Source organism: Lutra lutra, chromosome X (assembly GCF_902655055.1).
Source record: "Lutra lutra chromosome X, mLutLut1.2, whole genome shotgun sequence".
Classification (NCBI taxonomy): Eukaryota; Metazoa; Chordata; class Mammalia; order Carnivora; family Mustelidae; genus Lutra; species Lutra lutra.
The window spans coordinates 56,984,520-57,003,855 of NC_062296.1; the positions used below are offsets into that span (position 1 = coordinate 56,984,520).

The window sequence follows — 19,336 nt, forward strand, 5'->3', positions numbered from 1 at the left end:
CACCTGGTGGCTTACCTGTCCCCTTCGCACTCCCTTTCCTCCTCAACAGGGGCTCGCTTATCCTCCCTACTCTCAGTCTCCCCTCTCCAACACCTCGCTTGTGTGGCCTCAAGTGCTCTGCTCGTTTGCCCGCCTGACCCTCACCTGTCCCGCGCCTTCAGTCTAAATTTCCTCCCAGCCGCCTGCGTACTCTCCAGGGGGCGGGACCTCGCCGGGAGGTGGGCTAAAGAGGAACTTCAGTCCAACCAGGAAGGTACCCAGGAGTTTTGGTGCGGAAAAGGCGGGGTCATCTGTAGAAGCTGCCAATGAAGAGCTGAGATAGAAGAGGCTCAGCTGAGCCAATGAGACAAGGACACACGATGGGCGGGTGATCTAGAAAGGGAGATCAATGAAGTCGAGGGCGGGTCTAGTAACGGGAATGAGCCAATGAGGCTCTGTAGAGACAGCTAGAGGCTGAGTCGGCCGTGTATTGGGTCTGCCCATCCCGACGGAATCTGGGAATCCCGAGGCCGCGGTCTTAGGTTACCACTGTCCGGGAGCGGGCGAGAAAAACCACAGCTCTGGCCAGCCCCTCACTCGCCCCGCCCCTACCCCGGAGGCCCGGAAGCGGAAGTGACGGATACGGAAGTGCCCTGCTGTTGCCGAGGGGACGGGCCAGGCAGATGCCAACATGGCAGCGGTTGGGTCTGGCGGTTCTACCGCGGCTGCTGCGCCAGGGGCGGTCTCCGCGGGGGCGTTGGAGCCTGGAACAGCGAGTGTGGGTGAGACGGGCCGTGGCCGAGCAGGCGGTGGCCGGGCGAGGGTCGGGATCGCTGGGGGGTCAGGAAGGTTCCTCACTCAAGCGAGAGGGAGCATCCCTTATGGACCCACCTATGTGTGTGTGGTGGGGGTGTGGAGGAGGGAGGACGGAACGGTCCACTGTGAGTGTGTTGGAAGGCGAGGAAGAGACCATTCTGAGGGTAATTGGGGGGGGGTCCCTTCCGCATATGGAGAATGGAGATCTTTCTGAGACTGGGGGGTTATTGCCTTTGGGGGAGGCTAAGACCACTGAGACCATTTTGAGTTTGTGTGTGGGGGTCCGTCCTTAGAGAAGGGAGAGAGCATTCTGAGGGTGGGAAAGTTCTTCCTTATAGAATAAAGAGGCTGTTCTGTGGGTGGTGGTTTCTTCCTTATAAAGGGATAGGGGTTATTGTGAATTAGGGTGGGGCGGGTCCTTCCATACCCGACTTAGGGGGTCCGTTTTGAAGATTGGGATGTCCGTTATAAGGAGATGAGACTGTTCTGGTGGGTCCCTTCCTAATGCTGGTAGAGTCCATTGTATATTGGAGTGAGAGGGTCCTTTCTTACATGGCAGAGAAAAGACATTCTGAGGGTGTGGGGCCCTTCTTTATAGCGGGGAGAGTTCATTGTGAGTTTGAGTAGAACAAGGAATGATTCCTTGGCTGGAGGTAGGGAAGGTGCAGTGGTTGGAGGATGACTGGGCCATGTGGAGTATAGGGAAATACTTCCTTATGTCCTCGAGGGAATCACACCATTCTTGGTACAGTAACCATTTATTATATGGGGTCCAGTCCTAGGGGCTGTGGAGGAATTATTTCTTAAGTTTGTGAAACCATTCTGTGTCAGAGGGGCTCTGGTGGTCATAGAAGGTAGGAGTTGGAAAGACCATTCTCAGTGTGAGGGGATGGAATAATATCTTAGATGGGAGGAAGACCGTTCTTTAGGGGGTGGACATGCCTTATATAGTGGTCTCATTCCCTGTATTGAGGTATCATTCTTTACATAGGATGACCCCTCATTAAATAGAAGCATCATTTCATATAAATCTGTGGTTTGCTCACCCATATAATGGAATCCTTGTAGCTCGCTCAGAGATCAGAACAACATAGGGATCTGCTGAGGTATTCCACATAAATTCTTTATCCCAGCGATAGGTAGACAGTTAGCACTCAATAAATGTTGAGAATGTGGTTGGTAGTCCGTCTTGGGGTGGAGTTGCTTCTCACACAGAGGATGGAGAGAGGGGGCCCAGTGTGTTCAGCACCTGCTCCAGCCATTTCCTGATACCTCAGCAAGGATTCCAGGTATGGGCTGGATGGGGCGAGGTCCACTTCCTCCTTTGTGGCTCTTCCTGCCTGTTGAGGCAGCAGAAGTAGATGGGAGTCAGACCCTCCTTGGGTCAGGATAGGGAGGCAGAGAGAGGAAGTGGCAGTGGCTAGGAGGATCCTGGTTGAGAAAGGAGTGAGGGGAAAGGTGGTGGTGTGGCTGTGTCCTAGCAGCTTCTGACCCCTTCTTCCCCCTTGCTCATTGAATTTCCCACAGCTCACCGGCGCCTCAAATACATATCCCTAGCTGTGCTGGTGGTCCAGAATGCCTCCCTCATCCTCAGCATCCGCTACGCCCGCACACTGCCTGGGGACCGCTTCTTTGCCACCACTGCTGTGGTCATGGCCGAAGTGCTCAAAGGTCTCACCTGCCTGCTGCTGCTCTTCGCACAGAAGAGGGGTATGAGCCAGCAACGGGGGCGGTGGTGCTGCACTGGGGTCAGTGGGACTTTGTGTGTGTATGTGTGTACACCCATGCCCACATGGAGGGTTTGCTGGGGGGATATTACTGTATCCCTGTGTCTGAAACCGCCTGTGGAGTATGTAAGTGCAGCTAATCTGCCTTGTCCCTCCAGCCCTACTTTTATACCCCTGATGCCCGGGAAGTTGGTCTGCGTGGACTGTAGGAGTGGTCTGTGCCCATAAGGTAGCAGGGGACCCTTACAGGGTGATTCATTTATTTCCCTTTAACTTTGCATTATGGATCATTTTAAACATACACAAACTTGGAGAGAATAATAAAATAAAATGTCCATGTACCCATCACCCAGATTCATCAGTTGTCCACTCATGGCCCCTCTGCCATTAAACAGCATCAGTGGTTACCCACTCACTGTCCATCTCCCTGTCTGCCTACCTACCCACTCCCTGCCTTACTTTACTGCAGTGTGTCCCACACGAAGTATGTAGTATTTTGAAGTAAATCCCCACCCCTACCTTACTGTCTTGAATAAATATTTTGGTACATTAAAAATAACTGCAGTATCTAAAAATCATACATCAAAAAATGAACCATAAAAGAATCAAATACCCAGTCAAGTGTTCACACACTTATAATGGCTTCTCAAATATCATAAAAAATTTTAAGAATTTGTCTCAGTCAGGTTTATATAAGGTCAGTGTCTTGCAATTGGTTGGTGTCTTCTAGGTCTGTTAACCTCAGGGTTCTCCTCCAGCTCTGTGATGGGCAGTTAACTTCTTTTTTTTTTTTAAAGATTTTTATTTATTTGACAGAGACAGATCTCTCTCTAGAGATCACAAGTAGGCAGAGAGAGAGGGGAAGCAGGCTCCCCGCCAAACAGACAGCCCGATGTGGGATTCGATCCCAGGACCCTGAGATCGTGACCTGAGCTGAAGGCAGAGGCTTAACCCACTGAGCCACCCAGGTGCCCCTGGGCAGTTAATTTCTTGAAGAGAGCAGGTGGTTTGTCTTAGAGACTTTGGACAGTCTGCAGTTTGCTGCCGGCCTCCTAGTGGTATCATTTAACATATTCCTCTACCTTTTCTGTACTTCCTAGAAATTGAATTTCTATACCAATTTAAACATCTCCCTAAAAGCCTGCTTTAAAACGTTTTCAGTTGTTTCTCTACAAAGGCTGTGCGAGGGCGCCTGGGGGGCTCAGTCAGTTAAGCGTCTGACTTGATTTCAGCTCAGGTCATGATCGTAGGGTCTTGAGATCGAGCCCCACATTGGGCTCTGCACTTAGCAATGGGGAATCTGCTTGAGATCTTCTCCCTTTCCCTTTGCCTCTCCCCCGGCTTGTGGGCACTCATGTCCTAATAAGTAAATAAATCTTTACAAAAAATAATTAAAGGCCTTGCCTTTGTAAAGGATACAGATGTCTGTTCCAGCTCTGCTGTCAGTATTTATGATGAAGAAAAAATTCTTGCCCACTCACTAGCCCCAGGACCCTGGGAAGCAGCAGTTTGGGAACCCATCTGTTCTGTCCTTTCTTTCCTTTTTTTTTTTTTTTAAAGTGGACGTGTAGCTGAGATACACAGTTAACCATTGAACAACACAGGTTTGAGCTGTGCAGGCCCATTTAGACGCAGGTTTTTGTCTAATAAATACAGTACGGAAAATGTATTTTCCTTAGGATTTTCTTTTCTCTGGCTTACTTTAATGTAAGAATACCATATATGATACATATAACAGACAAAATGTTCTATGTTCTCCGTAAGGCTTCCAGCCAGCAGTAGACTATTAGGAGTTAAGCTTGGGGGTTGGGGGCATCAACAATTTATGTGGATTTTTAACTGTCTGGGGGGTTGATGCCCCAGCTCCTGTGCTGGTCACTGGTTAACTGTAATGTTTTCTTAGTTTCAGGTGTACAACATACTGATTCAACAATTCTCTACATTACACAGTGCTCACCATGATAAGTGCACTAACCATCTGTCACCAGACTGAGTTATTACCTTATTATTGGCTGTATTCCCTGTGCTGTACTTTTCATCCCTGTGACTTATTTATTTTTATAACTGGAACTTTGTACCTCATTACCCCCTTCACCTATTTTGCCCATTTCCCGCTCCCCTCCCCGCCCTCAGCAACTGTCAGTTCTCTAAGAGTATATGATTCTGTGTCTGTTTTGTGGTTGTTTTGTTTTTTTAGATTCTACGAGGTGGTGAAATCATTTGTCTTTCTTGGTCTGACTTCCTTCACTTAGCATCATGCCGTGGAGGTCCATCATCTGCTCTGTCCCCTCCCCCACCTTCTGTTCTGTTCTCAGTTGATTCCGAGACACTTCCAAGTGCTCATTGCGGCAGCCCCTGCTCTGACTGCGTCCTGCCCTCAGGGGGGCTGATATTTGGGATGGGGAGAAGCAAAGAGCTGCAGATTTAAAACTACAGGCCTCCACCTCAGATCTACAATTTCAGCCCCTTGCCCCATGTTGTTGTTGTTGTTTTTTCTCTTGAATCAGTTTTGTGGTAAAACCTGGCCTGACCCCACATGGGGCTGTTTGTGTATCTGTGTTTCTAATTTTTCTCATTTGGTGTGAATGTTTACACAAGTCACCACAGAAATACGAACATGTGTGATTATGGCGTGCAGCCCCCTGTATGTGAGGGTTATGTTATGTGTTATGTGCCAGATTGCCTGTGCTACTTGTCTGACACCTGGAAAATGTCCAACACCCAAACCCCTGGGCCCCAAGAGTTGGGGTTAAGGGGTTTGAGATGGGTAATTACTCCCGGGACGAAGGCCGGGCAGGGCCATGAGCCGTCAGTGCAAGTTCCCTATGATAGGCCCGTGCACTGGCTTTCCCTTGCGATAGCCCGGTGCAGTAGGTGGGGTTTTCACAGAGGAGCAACACGCAGCTGAGCCTGAAAGGTAAACTGTAGAGCTTTGCAGAGGCCTGACTCTCCAGGAGGGTCCTCTCTCTCATGCATCAGTGGGAGCAGGCCCCAGCCAGCCTTGCCTGCTTCTTAGTCCCACTGCCGCTGTTGCCTGTGGCCCAGGTGGCCCAGTCCTTGCGTGTTGGGTGGGCAGAGCAGGAGATGGCTCCTGCCCTCAGGCAGCTCGCAGGCCAGTAAGGAGCTAGGATAAGCGTCATAGTTGAGTCTCCAACTTCCCCTCTGATTGGCAGTCTGCCTTCCCACTCCTAAGGCTTCTCCTTCACAAGCTAGTTCCTACTGACAATTTCACTGGCTAGACGGGAATTGAGTGCTTGCCCTGAGTGGGCCTCCTGTCCGGGGAGCTAGGCTGTACACTGAGTGAGGACAACCTGTGAGCCTCAGCTGCACACAGTCGAGGATGGTGGTTTTGTGTCCTATGAAACTGCTGGCCATGAGGCCTGCTGGAGCGGGGGGGGGGGGGATGCTGCGCTGTGGGGAAACTGAGAGCACAGACCTCATTCGAGCCCTCAGGAAGTCAGAGTATGGTAGGGAGACGCAGGGCCCAGCCCAGTCCTGGCCCGCAGAGGATCTGCAGTGCTCAGGAGGACTGTCCTCCCCCTCCCCGTGCACCCCAGGTAACGTGAAGCACCTCGCGCTCTTCCTCCACGAGGCTGTCCTGGTGCGGTATGTGGACACGCTCAAGCTTGCGGTGCCCTCTCTCATCTACACCTTGCAGAATAACCTCCAGTATGTTGCCATCTCCAACTTGCCAGCTGCCACTTTCCAGGTGAGCTGCATGCCCAGTGTGGCCTCGGAGGAGCCAGCTGGGGTCGGGGAGGTAGGAGGCCGACAAGGGGAGGGCTGCAGAGAGCTGGGGCCATGTCGCCTTGGCTCTCCCTCAGTCTCAGTTCTTCATCTGTGAGAACCGGGAATGGGGACGGGAATGCCTCCTCATCAGGTTGCTGGGACGGCTAAAAGAAATAATATCTGGGAAGAGCCCTTGGTTGGCAGTAGGCGGGCTTTTAGCTGTTTACAAGGAGGCCTTGGAAAACGGTTCAAGAGCCTGGATTCTGGGGCCCAAATCCCACCTCGGCTACTACTTCCCAGCTGTGTGATCTTGGGCAAGTCACTTGACGTCTCTGTGCCTAGTTTTCTCATCTTCCCATCAGACATTACAATAGCATCCACCTAATCTGGGAGAGCACTGAACGAATGGATTCACATGCAGTGCCCAGAGGCACAGTAGCACACAGCGGGCACTGTGTCAATGTTTGCCGATGTTATCATTGTGGCTGATTGGCTTGCATCAGCACCTAGTTATCAGCCCTCCCCACCCCCCGCGCCCTCATCAGAGAGCCTGTCACTTGTTCACTCACCTGCCACATGAGCTGGTTCGCAAACAACAGCTGTACTCTACAGATGGTGATGTCAGGGCCGAGACAGGGCAAGTGCCTTGTTCCTCATCACACAGCCAGAAAATGGGGTTGGGGTGCAGACTTGGGTGTGGCCCGGGACTTCCTTGTGGAGCTGTGGACTTTCCTGGAAGCATGGCGCAGGGCTGTTTAGCGCCCTACCAGTCAGCTCCCAAGGACTGGGTGTCTTTCTGGCCACCTGCCCTGCCCTATCCCTGCACTGGGCACATTGCGGGATGGGGGTGGGGTGGGGAACAGCCCTTAGCACCTCCCACATGCATGCCGCACACAGGTGACGTACCAGCTGAAGATCCTGACCACGGCGCTGTTCTCCGTGCTCATGCTGAACCGCAGCCTTTCGCGGCTGCAGTGGGCCTCCCTGCTGCTCCTCTTCACGGGCGTTGCCATTGTCCAGGCACAGCAAGCTGGGGGTGGGGGCCCTCGGCCACTGGACCAGAACCCTGGGGCAGGCCTGGTGGCCGTCGTGGCCTCTTGTCTGTCCTCGGGCTTTGCGGGCGTCTACTTCGAGAAGATCCTCAAGGGCAGCTCGGGCTCTGTGTGGCTGCGAAACTTGCAGCTGGGCCTCTTCGGCACGGCGCTAGGCCTGGTGGGGCTCTGGTGGGCCGAGGGCACTGCTGTGGCCCGCCGCGGCTTCTTCTTCGGCTACACACCGGCCGTGTGGGGCGTGGTGCTCAACCAGGCCTTTGGCGGGCTGCTGGTGGCTGTTGTCGTCAAGTACGCCGACAACATCCTCAAGGGCTTTGCCACCTCCCTATCCATCTTGCTGTCCACGGTCGCCTCCATCCGCCTCTTCGGCTTCCACGTGGACCCGCTGTTTGCCCTGGGCGCCGGGCTGGTCATCGGTGCTGTCTACCTCTACAGTTTGCCCCGAGGTGCAGCCAAAGCCACCGCCTCTGCCTCCGCCTCCGGGCCCTGCACGCACCAGCAGCCTCCGGGGCAGCCGCCACCACCCAAGCTGTCTTCCCACCGTGGAGACCTCAGCACGGAGCCCTTTCTGCCGAAGTCAGTGCTGGTGAAGTGAGGGCTGGTGGCGGTGGGGGGTGACAGGGAGGGGGACTGGGTGGAGGGTGTTGGGCATCTGCAGGGACCTGAGCTGCCACTGGGCCTGGCTCCTCTGGGACTGGAAGAGTTTTCTCCCAGGTCATGGAGACTTCTGGAGGGGCATGGGACGGGGTGGGGTGTCACACGAACCCTTCCTCGCAGACTGGAGGGGGCTTTGAGAGCTGCCTCCTCTGCCCCAGCCAACCCCTTTCGGGGACTGGGTTGACAGTGTTGTCATTCAAGGCCTTTCTTTGCCTGCCTGCCCTCAGCTGGGGGTGTCCTGTCTTCCATGCCTGGGAGAGCCCCTCCTAGCAGCCCCTCCACCTTTGTAAGGACAAATTGGACAAAAATGTTACAGCTCTTTTAGTGATGGATGCCTACCTGTGGGGTTCAGCTTCCTGTAGCTTGAGGCCTTCTTGCCTCCCTCACAGCCGCAGTGGATCATGTTAGCAGTTCGGGTCTTTTTTGTACGTGGCCTTGGGGCAGCTTCCCTGACGGGAGACCCTTGATAATGGGCCTGTCGTGGGCACCCCGGAGAGAGGCAGGGGCCAGAGCTGACACGTGTTGCATCGGCCCATTCCTGGGGAGGGTACAGTGCAGTGGGGGCTGTTTGTTTTTTTAGTGGTCTGGGAACTTGTGGTGTAATCAGATAATTAATAATCCAGGGTGCGGGGAGGGGGAAAAGGTCCTTGGAGTGGCTGAATCTCACTGAAATCTAAGACACTGTCAGATGCCGGATGCAGGGTTCTTTTCCGAGACATCCCAAAAGGGAAGCTAAAGCTGCCGACCACAGCTCTGGTAACGCACTGGCCGTATGAGGCGCCCTCGCTCTGGGACAGGGTGAGGGGTCTCCAAATCACTGAGATGTGGAACCTGCCCCCTGCACTCCCTAAAGCTTATTAACCCCTTAACGGTCTCCCAGGATGTGCGTGCGCACGCGCGTGCGTGCACACGTACACGTGCACACACACACACACAGGGGAGATGCCTGGGCTATCTTTGCTCTATGTAAATAGGGTCATTGGATCTTTATTTTTGATTAATTTGTTCTGATTTTTTTGGCTTGTTTTCTAAGAAACTGTAATGAACAAATGTCAGGAGACCCAATGCCAAATAAAGATGTTGTATTTATTTAGTCCACGTGTAGCTTTCTGACCCAGGGGATTCACTCTGTCTGCATAGGCTCTGTTACTAACCCCCGGACTACCAGCCCCACCACTGCCACCCTCGCTTGCTCAGGGCACTCACCTGCCAGCCCACACCAGCTGTCTGTGTTTCTCTCTCCCTCCCCATTCCCACCACAGGTTGCTCACCAAGGTGAAGGGTTCGTAGCCGCTGGGATCGAAGACGCTGGCCTGGCCTTCTCCCCTCTTGCCCTGGCCCAGCCAGGACCAAACTCTGATCAGTATTAGGGGTGAGGGGGAGGTAGACACTGAACCCCAGCCTGGTCCCCCCACCCCCACCCCCCACTCCCACGCAGGGGGAGGGACACAACTGAACTCTGGTAATGAGGGCATGGACAGGATCCACCTCGGCCTCCAAGCCCCCCGTCGCCCTCATATCCTTGCCACTCCCGCACTATCTTAGGTGAGTTTTTGCAAATAAAATGTGTTTCACATCTTGCCGGCCTGGGTTGGGAAGCCTCAAGAGCGCATGGGAAGGAAGCACTCAGGCCTCATGGGCACGATCCATCGAAAAGCTTTATTAAAAATACCGGGGAGCAGTGGGGTGGCGTTGCGGGGAGGTTCAGTCTTGTTGCTTGGTTCGGGAGGCCTCGGCGTTGGCCCGGAGCACAGCCCCTGGGGATGGGTAGGGGCGCTGCTGGAAGAGGGGCCCCGCTGCTGTCGTGTCTGCACCCGTCTTGGCCTCATTCCGCTTAGGGAGTCCTGTTGACCAAGTGCCCCTGGTGGGAAGGGGGTTAGGAAATAGGGGTCAGGAGTTGGGAATATGGGATACAGTGGGCACTCCCCACCCCCAGCTCCAACAACTGACAAATCGGGGAAGGAGACAGGAAAAAAGGAATGGTCATCAGTGCAAGGGACTCGTGAGGGAAAGAGAAGGGCTTGTGAGGGCTTTTCCTTTACCGGGGTGCATCTGAGTACGAGCTGGGGTCCATGGGGTCTAACTCTTCATCCTTCCGGCTTGCCGCTGAGGAAACAGGTGGCAGAGTGAGGTTTTCAGTAGAGACACAAGGAGCCCCTGATCACCAACCTCCCCCATCCCAGGGAGAAATGGGGTGCATGGCTGCCGTGGCCCACAGCACCCCATCCCAGGCCCCAGGCTCAGGCACTCGCATGAGCAAAGGGAGGGCCTCTCTTCCATGGCTTGTCCGTGATGCCTAATCTGCCTCGGGCCCCGGCCCTGCTGTTGAGCTTACCCTTCTTGCTCTTGGGGTAGGGCGCCAGCTCCTCCCTGCGATGATGGCGCCGTTCTTTGCTCTCTTCCCGCTCTGATTTGTCATACCCACGATCCCGATCCCGATCCCTGTCCCGCTCTCTCTCTCTGTCCACTTTGTCATAACCACGCTCCCGGTCTCTGTCCGACTTCTCGTGGCCCCGGTCCGACTTCTCGTGGCCCCGGTCCGACTTCTCGTGGCCTCGGTCTGACTTCTCATGGCCCCGATCCACCTTCTCCTCAGCATCTGGGAACACAAAAGCCTTGAAGCGACCTTTCTCCTCCAATCTCCGGCCCCAGCAGCCTCTTCCTTCAGTAACTGCCCCCGCTCTTGCCTGGGGTTTGGTCTGCCTGTCTCACCTGCCCCTCCCCAGTCCACTGTCATTTACCTGACCCCTCCCTGAGAACTGCAGGACCAGAACTGAGGCACCCTTAGGTCCGCCAACTCACCTGCATTACTTGCCCTGAGCTTCTTGGCAGATTTGGTAACGACGGAGTTGGGGTCATGTGGGGAGAGCCAGGACACGAGGTCTGTGTCCACATTCCAGTAGTAAGGGAGCCCGCTGTGGGGCAGTGGGAAGGAAGCAGGGGAGGGAGAGAGGGAGGGGGAGAGAGGAGGGAAGGAGGGAAGGAGGGAGTGGAGGAGTGTCAGCACAGGGGTCTTTTTTTTTTAAGATTTTATTTGATTTTTATTTGACAGACAGATCACAAGTAGGCAGAGAGGCAGTTAGAGAGGGGGAAGCAGGCTCCCTGCTGAGCAGAGAGCCCAAGCGGGGCTCGATCCCAGGATCCCGGGATCATGACCCGAGCCGAAAGCAGAGGCTTTAACCCACTGAGCCACTCAGGCACCCCAGCACAGGGGTCTTATAGCCTCAACTCCTACCCATCTCTTGTAACTACCCCACATCAGGACCCCAGAGGGTGGACCCCCAGACCTCTTCTCTGTGTTTCCCATTTACCCCAAGGCCAGGGACAGCACAGGAAAGGTGAAGTCAGATGTCAGTTCCCCCACCCACCCCCACCCCAGTTCCCCAGGCTCACCAGGAAGGATCAAACACCTTGTACCAGCTCGGTGGCAGGCCCTCCAACCGGGTGGCCTCATAGTCTACCGGGTCATCATCATAGTCCTCGGCAATGATCTCTTCCTCTGGCTCTGGCAGAATAGCGGGGTGGAGGAAAGCAGTAAGGACTAGAGGGATTCTCATCTTACAGCCAGAGCCTGGAGAGACACTCAAATTCACATGGACCACGTGTGTGTGTGTGTGTGTGTGTGTGTGTGTGTGTGTGTGTGTGCGCGCACGCGCACACACGCACACGCACCAGGTCTCACCTTCTGTGGCGAATGTCACATTCCAAATCCAAGTGTCTGAAGATCAGGGGATTTGCCAAAAAATGTACCTAAATCTCTTCTGTTTCTGGGTTCAGGTAAAATCTGGGATTTGATGCTGTCACCCACACCTATCTGATTTCAGAATTTAGACAAGGATTCATCATACAAACGTATCTTCCAGTTCCCGAGTTCAGGATAGCATGGGACATCATGCTATCCAAATCTATTTGGATAAAATGAGTTTGAACAGTAATGGATTGTTCTGAAAATATGTCCAAGTCTGCTCAGCTCCCAAAGCCTGGAAAATAACGGGTTTCTTTTTTTTTTTAAGATTTTATTTATTTATTTGACAGAGAGAGAGATCACAAGTAGGCAGAGAGGCAGGCAGAGAGAGGGGGAAGCAGGCTCACCGCTGAGCAGAGAGCCCAATGCGGGGCTCGGTCCCAGGACCCTGAGATCATGACCTGAGCTGAAGGCAGAGGCTTAACCCACTGAGCCACCCAGGCGCCCCAAATAACGGGTTTCTGATCTTGTATATTGAGCAGCAAGTCTGGATGGCAGGGGATATATCCCAAACACTGCTCTGGGTCCATTCAGTTCCTAGGCTTGACACATACGGCAGCTGTTAGTTACTATTGGCAAAATAAAAGAGGTGAATGTTGTTAGCTTGGTACGTGACCCTCAGTAGGCCTAGCACAGATTTCAGCTATGGCTGGAACTAACAATGAAATGTACATGTCAGCAGCAGCATACTGTCTGTCACACAATAGGCCCAAAGTAGATGTGAGCTATCATCAACAGTATCGTTAGTAAGATGTATATTCCATCAGCACAGGGTGTCTTACTCAACAGGCTTACAATAATGGTCAGTGATCATTATCAGTATTATTAACCACAAGATCTATGCGTGGCACAGTTGCTTGTAACAGATGGCCTTTAGCAGTAAGGTGAAAATAAGATGTACTTCCCAGTGCTTAGCACACTGTACCCAAAACAGATGCCAAAAAAAACCCCCTCAAAAACAAAAAAACCACCACACCAGATGCCAGCTTTTACTATTACTGACAATGAGGTGGAAATCTTAGCACAAGCAGCCCAGGAGGCATACATGATAGATCCTATCATTATTTTCTACTGTTAGCCATAATGCATATGCCAAGCACTTGGGCCCAAAATACATGTCAGCTACGGATACGGTGAACAGTAAGTTACAGATCACCAGCATAGTGCATGGTGGCACCGTTGTAGGTCTAAAATAAGGTAATCATTAGGGTAAAGAACAAAGTATCAGCATCCTGCTACGGTCTACTAGGATACTTTGTAATACCTTCCAACGGATTGCTTGTTGGATTGCACGTGGCACACAACAGAACCCCAAAAAGGCCTTCTGCTGTCAATATTAAGCACTAAATGTGCATTCCCCACCCCCACCCCCGCCCGCGGTAGGAATGAATGTCAGGAAGCCATATTGTTAACAATGCCCGCCACCCGACTGATTGGTGCGCAATAGGGTCCATGCTAGGTATGAAGTGGCAGTTATGAACAACAAAGTGCCTGTCAAGCCTGCCACATGGTAGGCCCATCTGCTTTTAGCTCGCTTACCGGGCTCCAGATGTTTGAGGATGCCTCTCTTGGCCAAGCGGGTCTGCAGCGCAACAGGCAGCGGCATAGTGGACAGCAGACAGACCTAGGGACGGACGGACGGACAGGTACACGCGCGCGCGCGCACACACACACACACACACACACACACACACACACACACACACAAACCGCCAGCTCAAATGAGGATTCAAATCCCGATCCTAAAATCAAGCGCCTCCTCCCAGCATATACTCCATCTGGACCCCCACCTACCTACCTGCACGGATAGCTGGCCGGACGGAACCGACACACTAAGAGGTGGGAAGATAGGTGCACTGCCACCCAAACTCCCACCGACCCCGCCTCGAGGCTGGGTGTTCCAGGACCCAGTTCCCCTCCCAGGCCCAGGCTCCGCCCACCGCCGAAGGGGCCAAGCTCAGTTCCAACCCCCTGCGTCCCAGGAATGGGCTCACCCAACGTCCCCCACAGACTCCTGGGTGGGAGGAACCAAAGGTCCGGGATGGGGAAGCAGAGCGCAGCACCTCCTCCTGCTGCAAAAGATGCACCCACCCCAACATTACCAATACAATCCCGCGCGTACTGGAAGGCTGTCAGATGGGCCGGCTTTCTCTTGTAGCTGCTAGGATCACCAGAACCACATGAATGCCTTCTCTGAAAACACAGAATGAGGACCGTCCTCCCCAAAGCTTGAAAGAACTGGGCGACGCTCAGGCTGCCGTACAGATGACGCAAACCCGGGTGGCCAATGAGAGCGCGGCCCTGGCCTGACAAGCGCGAAGCGACCCAATCGCTGGGCTGGAATAGGTGGAGCGCTCAGGCGCCTGTGCGCGTTTGCCGTGGGGGCGTGGCCCGCCGGGGTTTAGTCAGGACTGCGCGGCCGGACGCCGGCGCCATGGAGGAGTACGCGCGGGAGCCTTGGTACGGCGTTGGGCACAGGCCCCGGGACTGTTGCTGCGGCGCCACGGCCAGCTGTGGGAGGCGGGCGGGAGAGGCGCCGGCCACACCGCGCCACGTCCCAGACTCGGGACATTCTTAGACATTTGTGGTCTCCTTCCGCTTCCCTCCGCTTCGTTCCTCCCACTCGGGCACCGTTAAGAGGGGCTGCCGCCGTGTGCCTGGAGAAGGTGCGGTGCAGGACCAACCACTCCCAAGTTTCCCCTGACTCCGTTTGTCTCCCCAGTCCCTCTTAACGGAAAGAGCCATGCTGGTCGAATCCATTCCAGCCCGGGGGTGGTGACGGTTGTCGAGCGGAAATCCCCAGAGTTGCCATGCGTGGCTTTATCCCGGTCTCTTCAGCGAATGGGGGCGGGGCCCGGGTGAGCCTATGGTGGACGAACTGGGTCCTCCCACCCCCCCCGCACCATGAGCTCTTGGTTTTTCCCAGTTGGGGCGGGTTAAAGAGGGAAGAGGGCGGGATTTGGTCGGACGTGTTCATTGTTGGAAACGGGGGTGCGACCCCGTCCTGCTTTAATAACGGTATTAGCGAATGAACACTTTCACATCGCTGATCCAAACGTGCCAACCCCGCCTGTGTCAGTTTGTTTACTGTTCGGTAGTAGGGAAGCAGTTGGCTGATTCCTCGGTTGGCCACGAGGGGAGGGGCGGACAGGGCCAAGACTAATGCTTTTCCCTTTGAACACCATTTGCCGAAATGAGGGGGAAAATAATATTATCTGAAGTGCTGCTTCCTATTGGAGTGACTTGGCTTCTCCCAGTGGGAAAGAGTCCATGCAATATGGCAGGGGGAAGAGGGGCTCACTTAATCCCACCCTTACCTTCCGGCCTGCAGCCCATGGCGAATTGTGGACGATTGCGGTGGAGCCTTCACTATGGGTGTCATCGGCGGTGGAGTCTTCCAGGCCATCAAGGGCTTCCGCAATGCCCCTGTCGTGAGTCGTGGCCTTCCCTGGGTGGGGCGGGGAACCTGCCCTGCCCATCCCACACGGGATACTGCGCGGAAAACCGCTTGGAGCTGCCGTGACTTACTCATTCTGGTTCCTGCTAGCTTACTATGTGCCAGGCCTGGCTTCAGGATCTGTGGTTTGGGGAGAAATGGCAAACATGGCCCTGTGTCCCTCGCCCCCAGCACCCAACTGGGTTTTCTCTGTGGAAATACTGTGCTATCAAAACGATCCTCATCAAATTATAAATGTATGTGCAAGGCCAGAGAGATTTTCCCCAGAGGCAGATTACTTAGATACAGGGAAGTGCCAGGAGTTTAACTGGCAGAAGGACAGCCTTAAAGTTAAGAAAATGCTTTTAATGTAACCTAATCAATGTTCTTTTCTTTCTCTCTCTCGGCCCACCTTCTTCCAAGATCTTATCAAACATCATGGCTTTAAATGCCATCCATTTGTCAAGGTCTCTGAAATTTATCTATCTACTCCCATCCCTCCCCTCAACTCCTGGAACTCTTTCCTGGATCTTTGCCCAGCTTTCCTGTTCTCATCCTCAAGGTCTCAGCACAAACACCCCCTCCTTTAGAGTCCTTTCCTGACCCCTCAGCCGTTATCATTTCTCTTGATGCCATTTCCTCTAGGGTCTATATTGCTGTGTGAAGCTATCTTGTTGGTCTGTACCTCTGCCGGGCATTTGTCTCTCCCACTGTAATGTGAGCTCGGAGAGGGCAGAGGCTAGGTCTGTCTCATTCATTATCCCTCCATTACAGCATGGTGCCTGGCACTTAGGTGCTAGGGATCATTAAATGAATGAGAACTTCTCAACCCACACCTGAGAACGCCCATGTTAGGGTGCTCACCAGCCTCCGAGTTCCTGGTCCCTGCTCCATGTCTCTACTTCTGATACCCCTGACCCATCACGTTCCCTCTCTTAAAAGCTACAAACCCTGCGTGCCAGGGGTCTCATCCCTGTTCTGACTCCCCGCCTCCTCACTTTTCCCAGGGAATTCGGCACCGAATGAGAGGTAGTGTCAACGCTGTGAGGATCCGAGCCCCCCAGATTGGAGGTGAGAGGCTTGGAGAGACCTAGGAAATGGGATGCAGAGTTGGCAGTGGTCATTCCTGTGGTTCTAGACTGCAGATTGGGGGTCCACATTTCCAGTCCCAATTCTGCCTGCAACTTCAGGACAGTGATGTTTCCCCATAATTGAATACAGAGGTGCAGAAGTATGGATTCCAGAGTTTAAGTCCAGACCCCGGATCTTCCCTGATGGCATGACTTTGGGTTCGTGGATTCACCTCTCCGAACCTCATCAGTAACATGGGGATGGTGACAGCAGTAACCATCTAAATTAAGACTTCAGAAGTCAAATTAACATATCAGTATCTAGAACAGGTCCTGGCGCACAGCAAGGCCTCAATAAACACTTAAACTATCACAGCGTTAACCAGCTTTCATAGCCTCTTTTGGGGTCCCTTAAAGCAAGATCGGAAGTCCAGTTTGGTGTGATGCTTAGAAAGATCAGAGTTGCTCTGTGAAAAGCCACACAGAAGAGAAATCTGTTTGTAAACACTTGTCAAACCCCTACAAAGGTGAGGGGAATGCCGGTGGCGATCAGAGATCGCTTGACAAAGGGGCACACAGGGAGTATTCCCCTAGGAGTTTACTCTCCGCCTTTGTGTCTGGGTTTTTCTCCCCATCCATTGCCAGAACCTTCAGGCCTTGGAAGCCCCCAGACCCAGCGCTGTGGATTTTGGGGCATTCTGATTCAGCCTCTGTCTCCCTACAGGTAGCTTTGCGGTGTGGGGGGGCCTGTTCTCCACCATCGACTGTGGCCTGGTGCGCCTGCGGGGCAAAGAAGACCCCTGGAACTCCATCACCAGCGGAGCACTGACCGGGGCTGTGCTGGCAGCCCGCAGTGAGTGCCCTAGCCCCCGGCCCCCCAGCCCTTTTCGCCTTGTTCTGCCTGCCCTCACCTCTCTCTCCCTGTCTCTTTCCTCTTCCAGGTGGCCCACTGGCCATGGTGGGCTCGGCCATGATGGGGGGCATCCTCTTGGCCCTCATAGAGGGTGTTGGTATCCTCCTTACTCGCTACACGGCCCAGCAGTTTCGCAACGGTGAGTACCCAGCAGACACTGGTCAGGGAGAGGTGCGAAATGCATCGCCTCTCACCCTTGATTCTTTCCTCTGCAGCACCCCCGTTCCTGGAGGACCCTAGCCAGCTGCCCCCTAAGGAGGGTACACCAGCCCCAGGCTATCCCAGCTATCAGCAGTACCACTGAGGAAGTGACCGCCTGTCACCACCATGGGAGCTCCTCCTCCGTTCCCTCCCCGATGATCTACCTCGAAGGGAGGGCTGGCTCCCAGTTGGCCCTGGGACCCTCCAGAGAGGGCCTCTACTGTGCTCCCTTGTCCCAGGGTGGGGGGTGGGGCACCCCAGCTGCCCTGAAGGATGGGTCCCCTTCTCTATCAGGGCACCCCAACCCCAAATTCACATGTAACAAGTTCTCACCCCAGCCCCCTTTTCCTGGCGCCCTGATGAGTATTTAAAGCCTGTTTTGAAATGCCTGTGTTTGTACTCCTTGAGCCGCGTGTGGGAGCCCCTTGTTATGACAAGGGCAGGGCCCTCTTCGGGGATGCAGAAGCCCTACATATTGTAGTCTGCAGAGAGTAAGTGTTTGTGGGATGAATGAGCAGGAGGAGGAATGAATCGAGAAGTGAACAGGTGCATGAATAAGGGGGTGTGGGGACCAAGTGATGAATCATAGGCAGACGGGAACAGGCTTGGGAAAGAAGTGAGTGAACAGAAGAATTACTGGGGTGGGGAAGGGTGTAGATTGCACCTTGCACCCCGACCCCTCTCTCCCATGCACCCATTGCCAAGGCTGGGAAATCTGACTGCAGTGAAGTCTGGCTTTCTGAATCCCAGTCACCCCATTTATGAGTGTGATCTCCCTCTCTGTGGCCTCGCCATGGACCTGGGGTGGAAGTAGGGGTCAGAAAGATCCAGCTTTCTTGAGGAAGATGCCCTCTGTCAGTCTCCCCTTCTGTATCCCGGAGCTACTCCTTGATGCTCAGCGTTGCAATTTTCTTAAGAGCAACCATAAAATAACCAGAAAGGAGTTTTCATATTGGGGTGCGGGCGTTACAGGAAAGAGATTTTTCTGGAGGGACATTGGCCCCAAACACTGTCTCTTCCACACAAACTTCTACACATGTGGGGCCAACACTGTCACTGGGGTGCATCACAGGGGACCTAAGAACAGTTTCTTTTAGTGCAAGCCATTACAAAGAGGTGGAGATGTCCTTAGACAAAATTGCTTCCTGGGGGTAAAAATATAGAGGCCCAGACCTCCCAACAGCCTGGATATCTCTGTAGGAGCCGAAGTGTCACAGGGCCAGCTCATGTGCCTTGATGCCAGCCTGCCAGCAGCCACCAGACAAGACTCCAGGGAAGCACAGTGGGGGGGGGGCTGCCGGCACTGTGCGCACTGCCCTTGCAGGGCCCCCACCCGGCCTTGAGCTCAGAGCTCTAGGGGTGTCAGTTTCGGGCCCAGGGTCTTCCAGGCGGTCATGCCTTCTGGGCCGCTAACATGGCAAGATCCCTTCACCACCAGGCCCCCTTCTCTGGGCTCCCCCCCCCCGCCCATATTTCAGACCCCATATCGCTCCTATGGAACCCCACCAGCTCCTTTCCCATTGGCTATGTCACTCGGCTGTGGTCCCCACAGACCTGAATCCGCAGGCCCCGGCCCCCTCCTGTCTTTCCTCCCTGTCCTTTAAGGATCCTGCAAGCGCTTACCTCTTCTATGTCTCAGCTCTGGCTCCTCTGTGTGTGTGTCATGTGCCTACTGCATCTGCCTGGTCCCTTCCAAATGGGTGGGGCTCCTACAGGTCCCTTCCTGCTGCCCCTACCTGGTCCTCCCCAGCCTCTAGCCCGAACCTCTGCCCAGCTCAGGCCCCATGCCCTCTGTTCCTTAAGGTTCCGCCCCTGTAGGTACACCCAAACATACGGCCTCTCTGCCTCTGGGGCCGTTCACTGTCTCCGGTCCCCAGGAGGCTGTGTGGGATGCGAGGGGGCCTTCGTGCGGTTTATGGCATCCTTCAGGCCCTTCTGCTCTGGCTCCTCCTCAGGCAGCTGGGGCGGGGGCGGGGGTGTGTGCGTGCATATGAATACCAGGGTACCAGCT

General features: G+C 54.2%; 3 protein-coding genes across 10 annotated transcripts; 2 read left to right on the forward strand and 1 right to left on the reverse strand.

Annotated features, from left to right (window-relative positions):
- Positions 1-227: 227 nt before the first annotated feature.
- On the forward strand, positions 228-9,541 carry SLC35A2 (solute carrier family 35 member A2). 4 transcript variants are annotated; one of them, XM_047714715.1, is made up of 5 exons: positions 232-761; positions 2,323-2,505; positions 6,080-6,231; positions 7,739-7,879; positions 9,223-9,541. In XM_047714715.1, the coding sequence occupies exons 1-5, from the start codon at positions 671-673 to the stop codon at positions 9,328-9,330; spliced, it is 675 nt and encodes a 224-aa protein (XP_047570671.1). In that variant the 5' UTR covers positions 232-670; the 3' UTR covers positions 9,331-9,541. The 4 variants fall into 4 exon arrangements, with proteins under 4 accessions (XP_047570670.1, XP_047570669.1, XP_047570671.1 ...); XM_047714712.1 differs by having other exon boundaries at positions 257-761; positions 7,149-7,879; XM_047714713.1 differs by lacking the exon at positions 2,323-2,505 and having other exon boundaries at positions 230-761; positions 7,149-7,879.
- A 59-nt stretch (positions 9,542-9,600) lies between these two features.
- PQBP1 (polyglutamine binding protein 1) lies at positions 9,601-13,961 on the reverse strand. 3 transcript variants are annotated; one of them, XM_047714717.1, is made up of 7 exons: positions 13,808-13,961; positions 13,245-13,329; positions 11,354-11,465; positions 10,763-10,875; positions 10,296-10,559; positions 10,003-10,066; positions 9,601-9,821 (listed from the first exon to the last, which is right to left on the reverse strand). In XM_047714717.1, exons 2-7 carry the CDS (start codon positions 13,309-13,311, stop codon positions 9,665-9,667), a joined length of 777 nt encoding a protein of 258 aa, XP_047570673.1. In that variant the 5' UTR covers positions 13,312-13,329; positions 13,808-13,961; the 3' UTR covers positions 9,601-9,664. The 3 variants fall into 3 exon arrangements, with proteins under 3 accessions (XP_047570673.1, XP_047570675.1, XP_047570674.1); XM_047714719.1 differs by having other exon boundaries at positions 13,828-13,958; XM_047714718.1 differs by lacking the exon at positions 13,808-13,961 and adding an exon at positions 13,504-13,763.
- A 76-nt stretch (positions 13,962-14,037) lies between these two features.
- TIMM17B (translocase of inner mitochondrial membrane 17B) lies at positions 14,038-17,714 on the forward strand. Of its 3 annotated transcripts, XM_047714721.1 has the most exons (7): positions 14,038-14,165; positions 15,037-15,136; positions 15,565-15,608; positions 16,149-16,212; positions 16,936-17,064; positions 17,153-17,263; positions 17,340-17,714. In XM_047714721.1, the coding sequence occupies exons 2-7, from the start codon at positions 15,040-15,042 to the stop codon at positions 17,426-17,428; spliced, it is 534 nt and encodes a 177-aa protein (XP_047570677.1). In that variant the 5' UTR covers positions 14,038-14,165; positions 15,037-15,039; the 3' UTR covers positions 17,429-17,714. The 3 variants fall into 3 exon arrangements, with proteins under 3 accessions (XP_047570677.1, XP_047570676.1, XP_047570678.1); XM_047714720.1 differs by lacking the exon at positions 15,565-15,608 and having other exon boundaries at positions 14,105-14,165; XM_047714722.1 differs by lacking the exons at positions 14,038-14,165; positions 15,565-15,608 and adding an exon at positions 14,245-14,371.
- Positions 17,715-19,336: the final 1,622 nt, after the last annotated feature.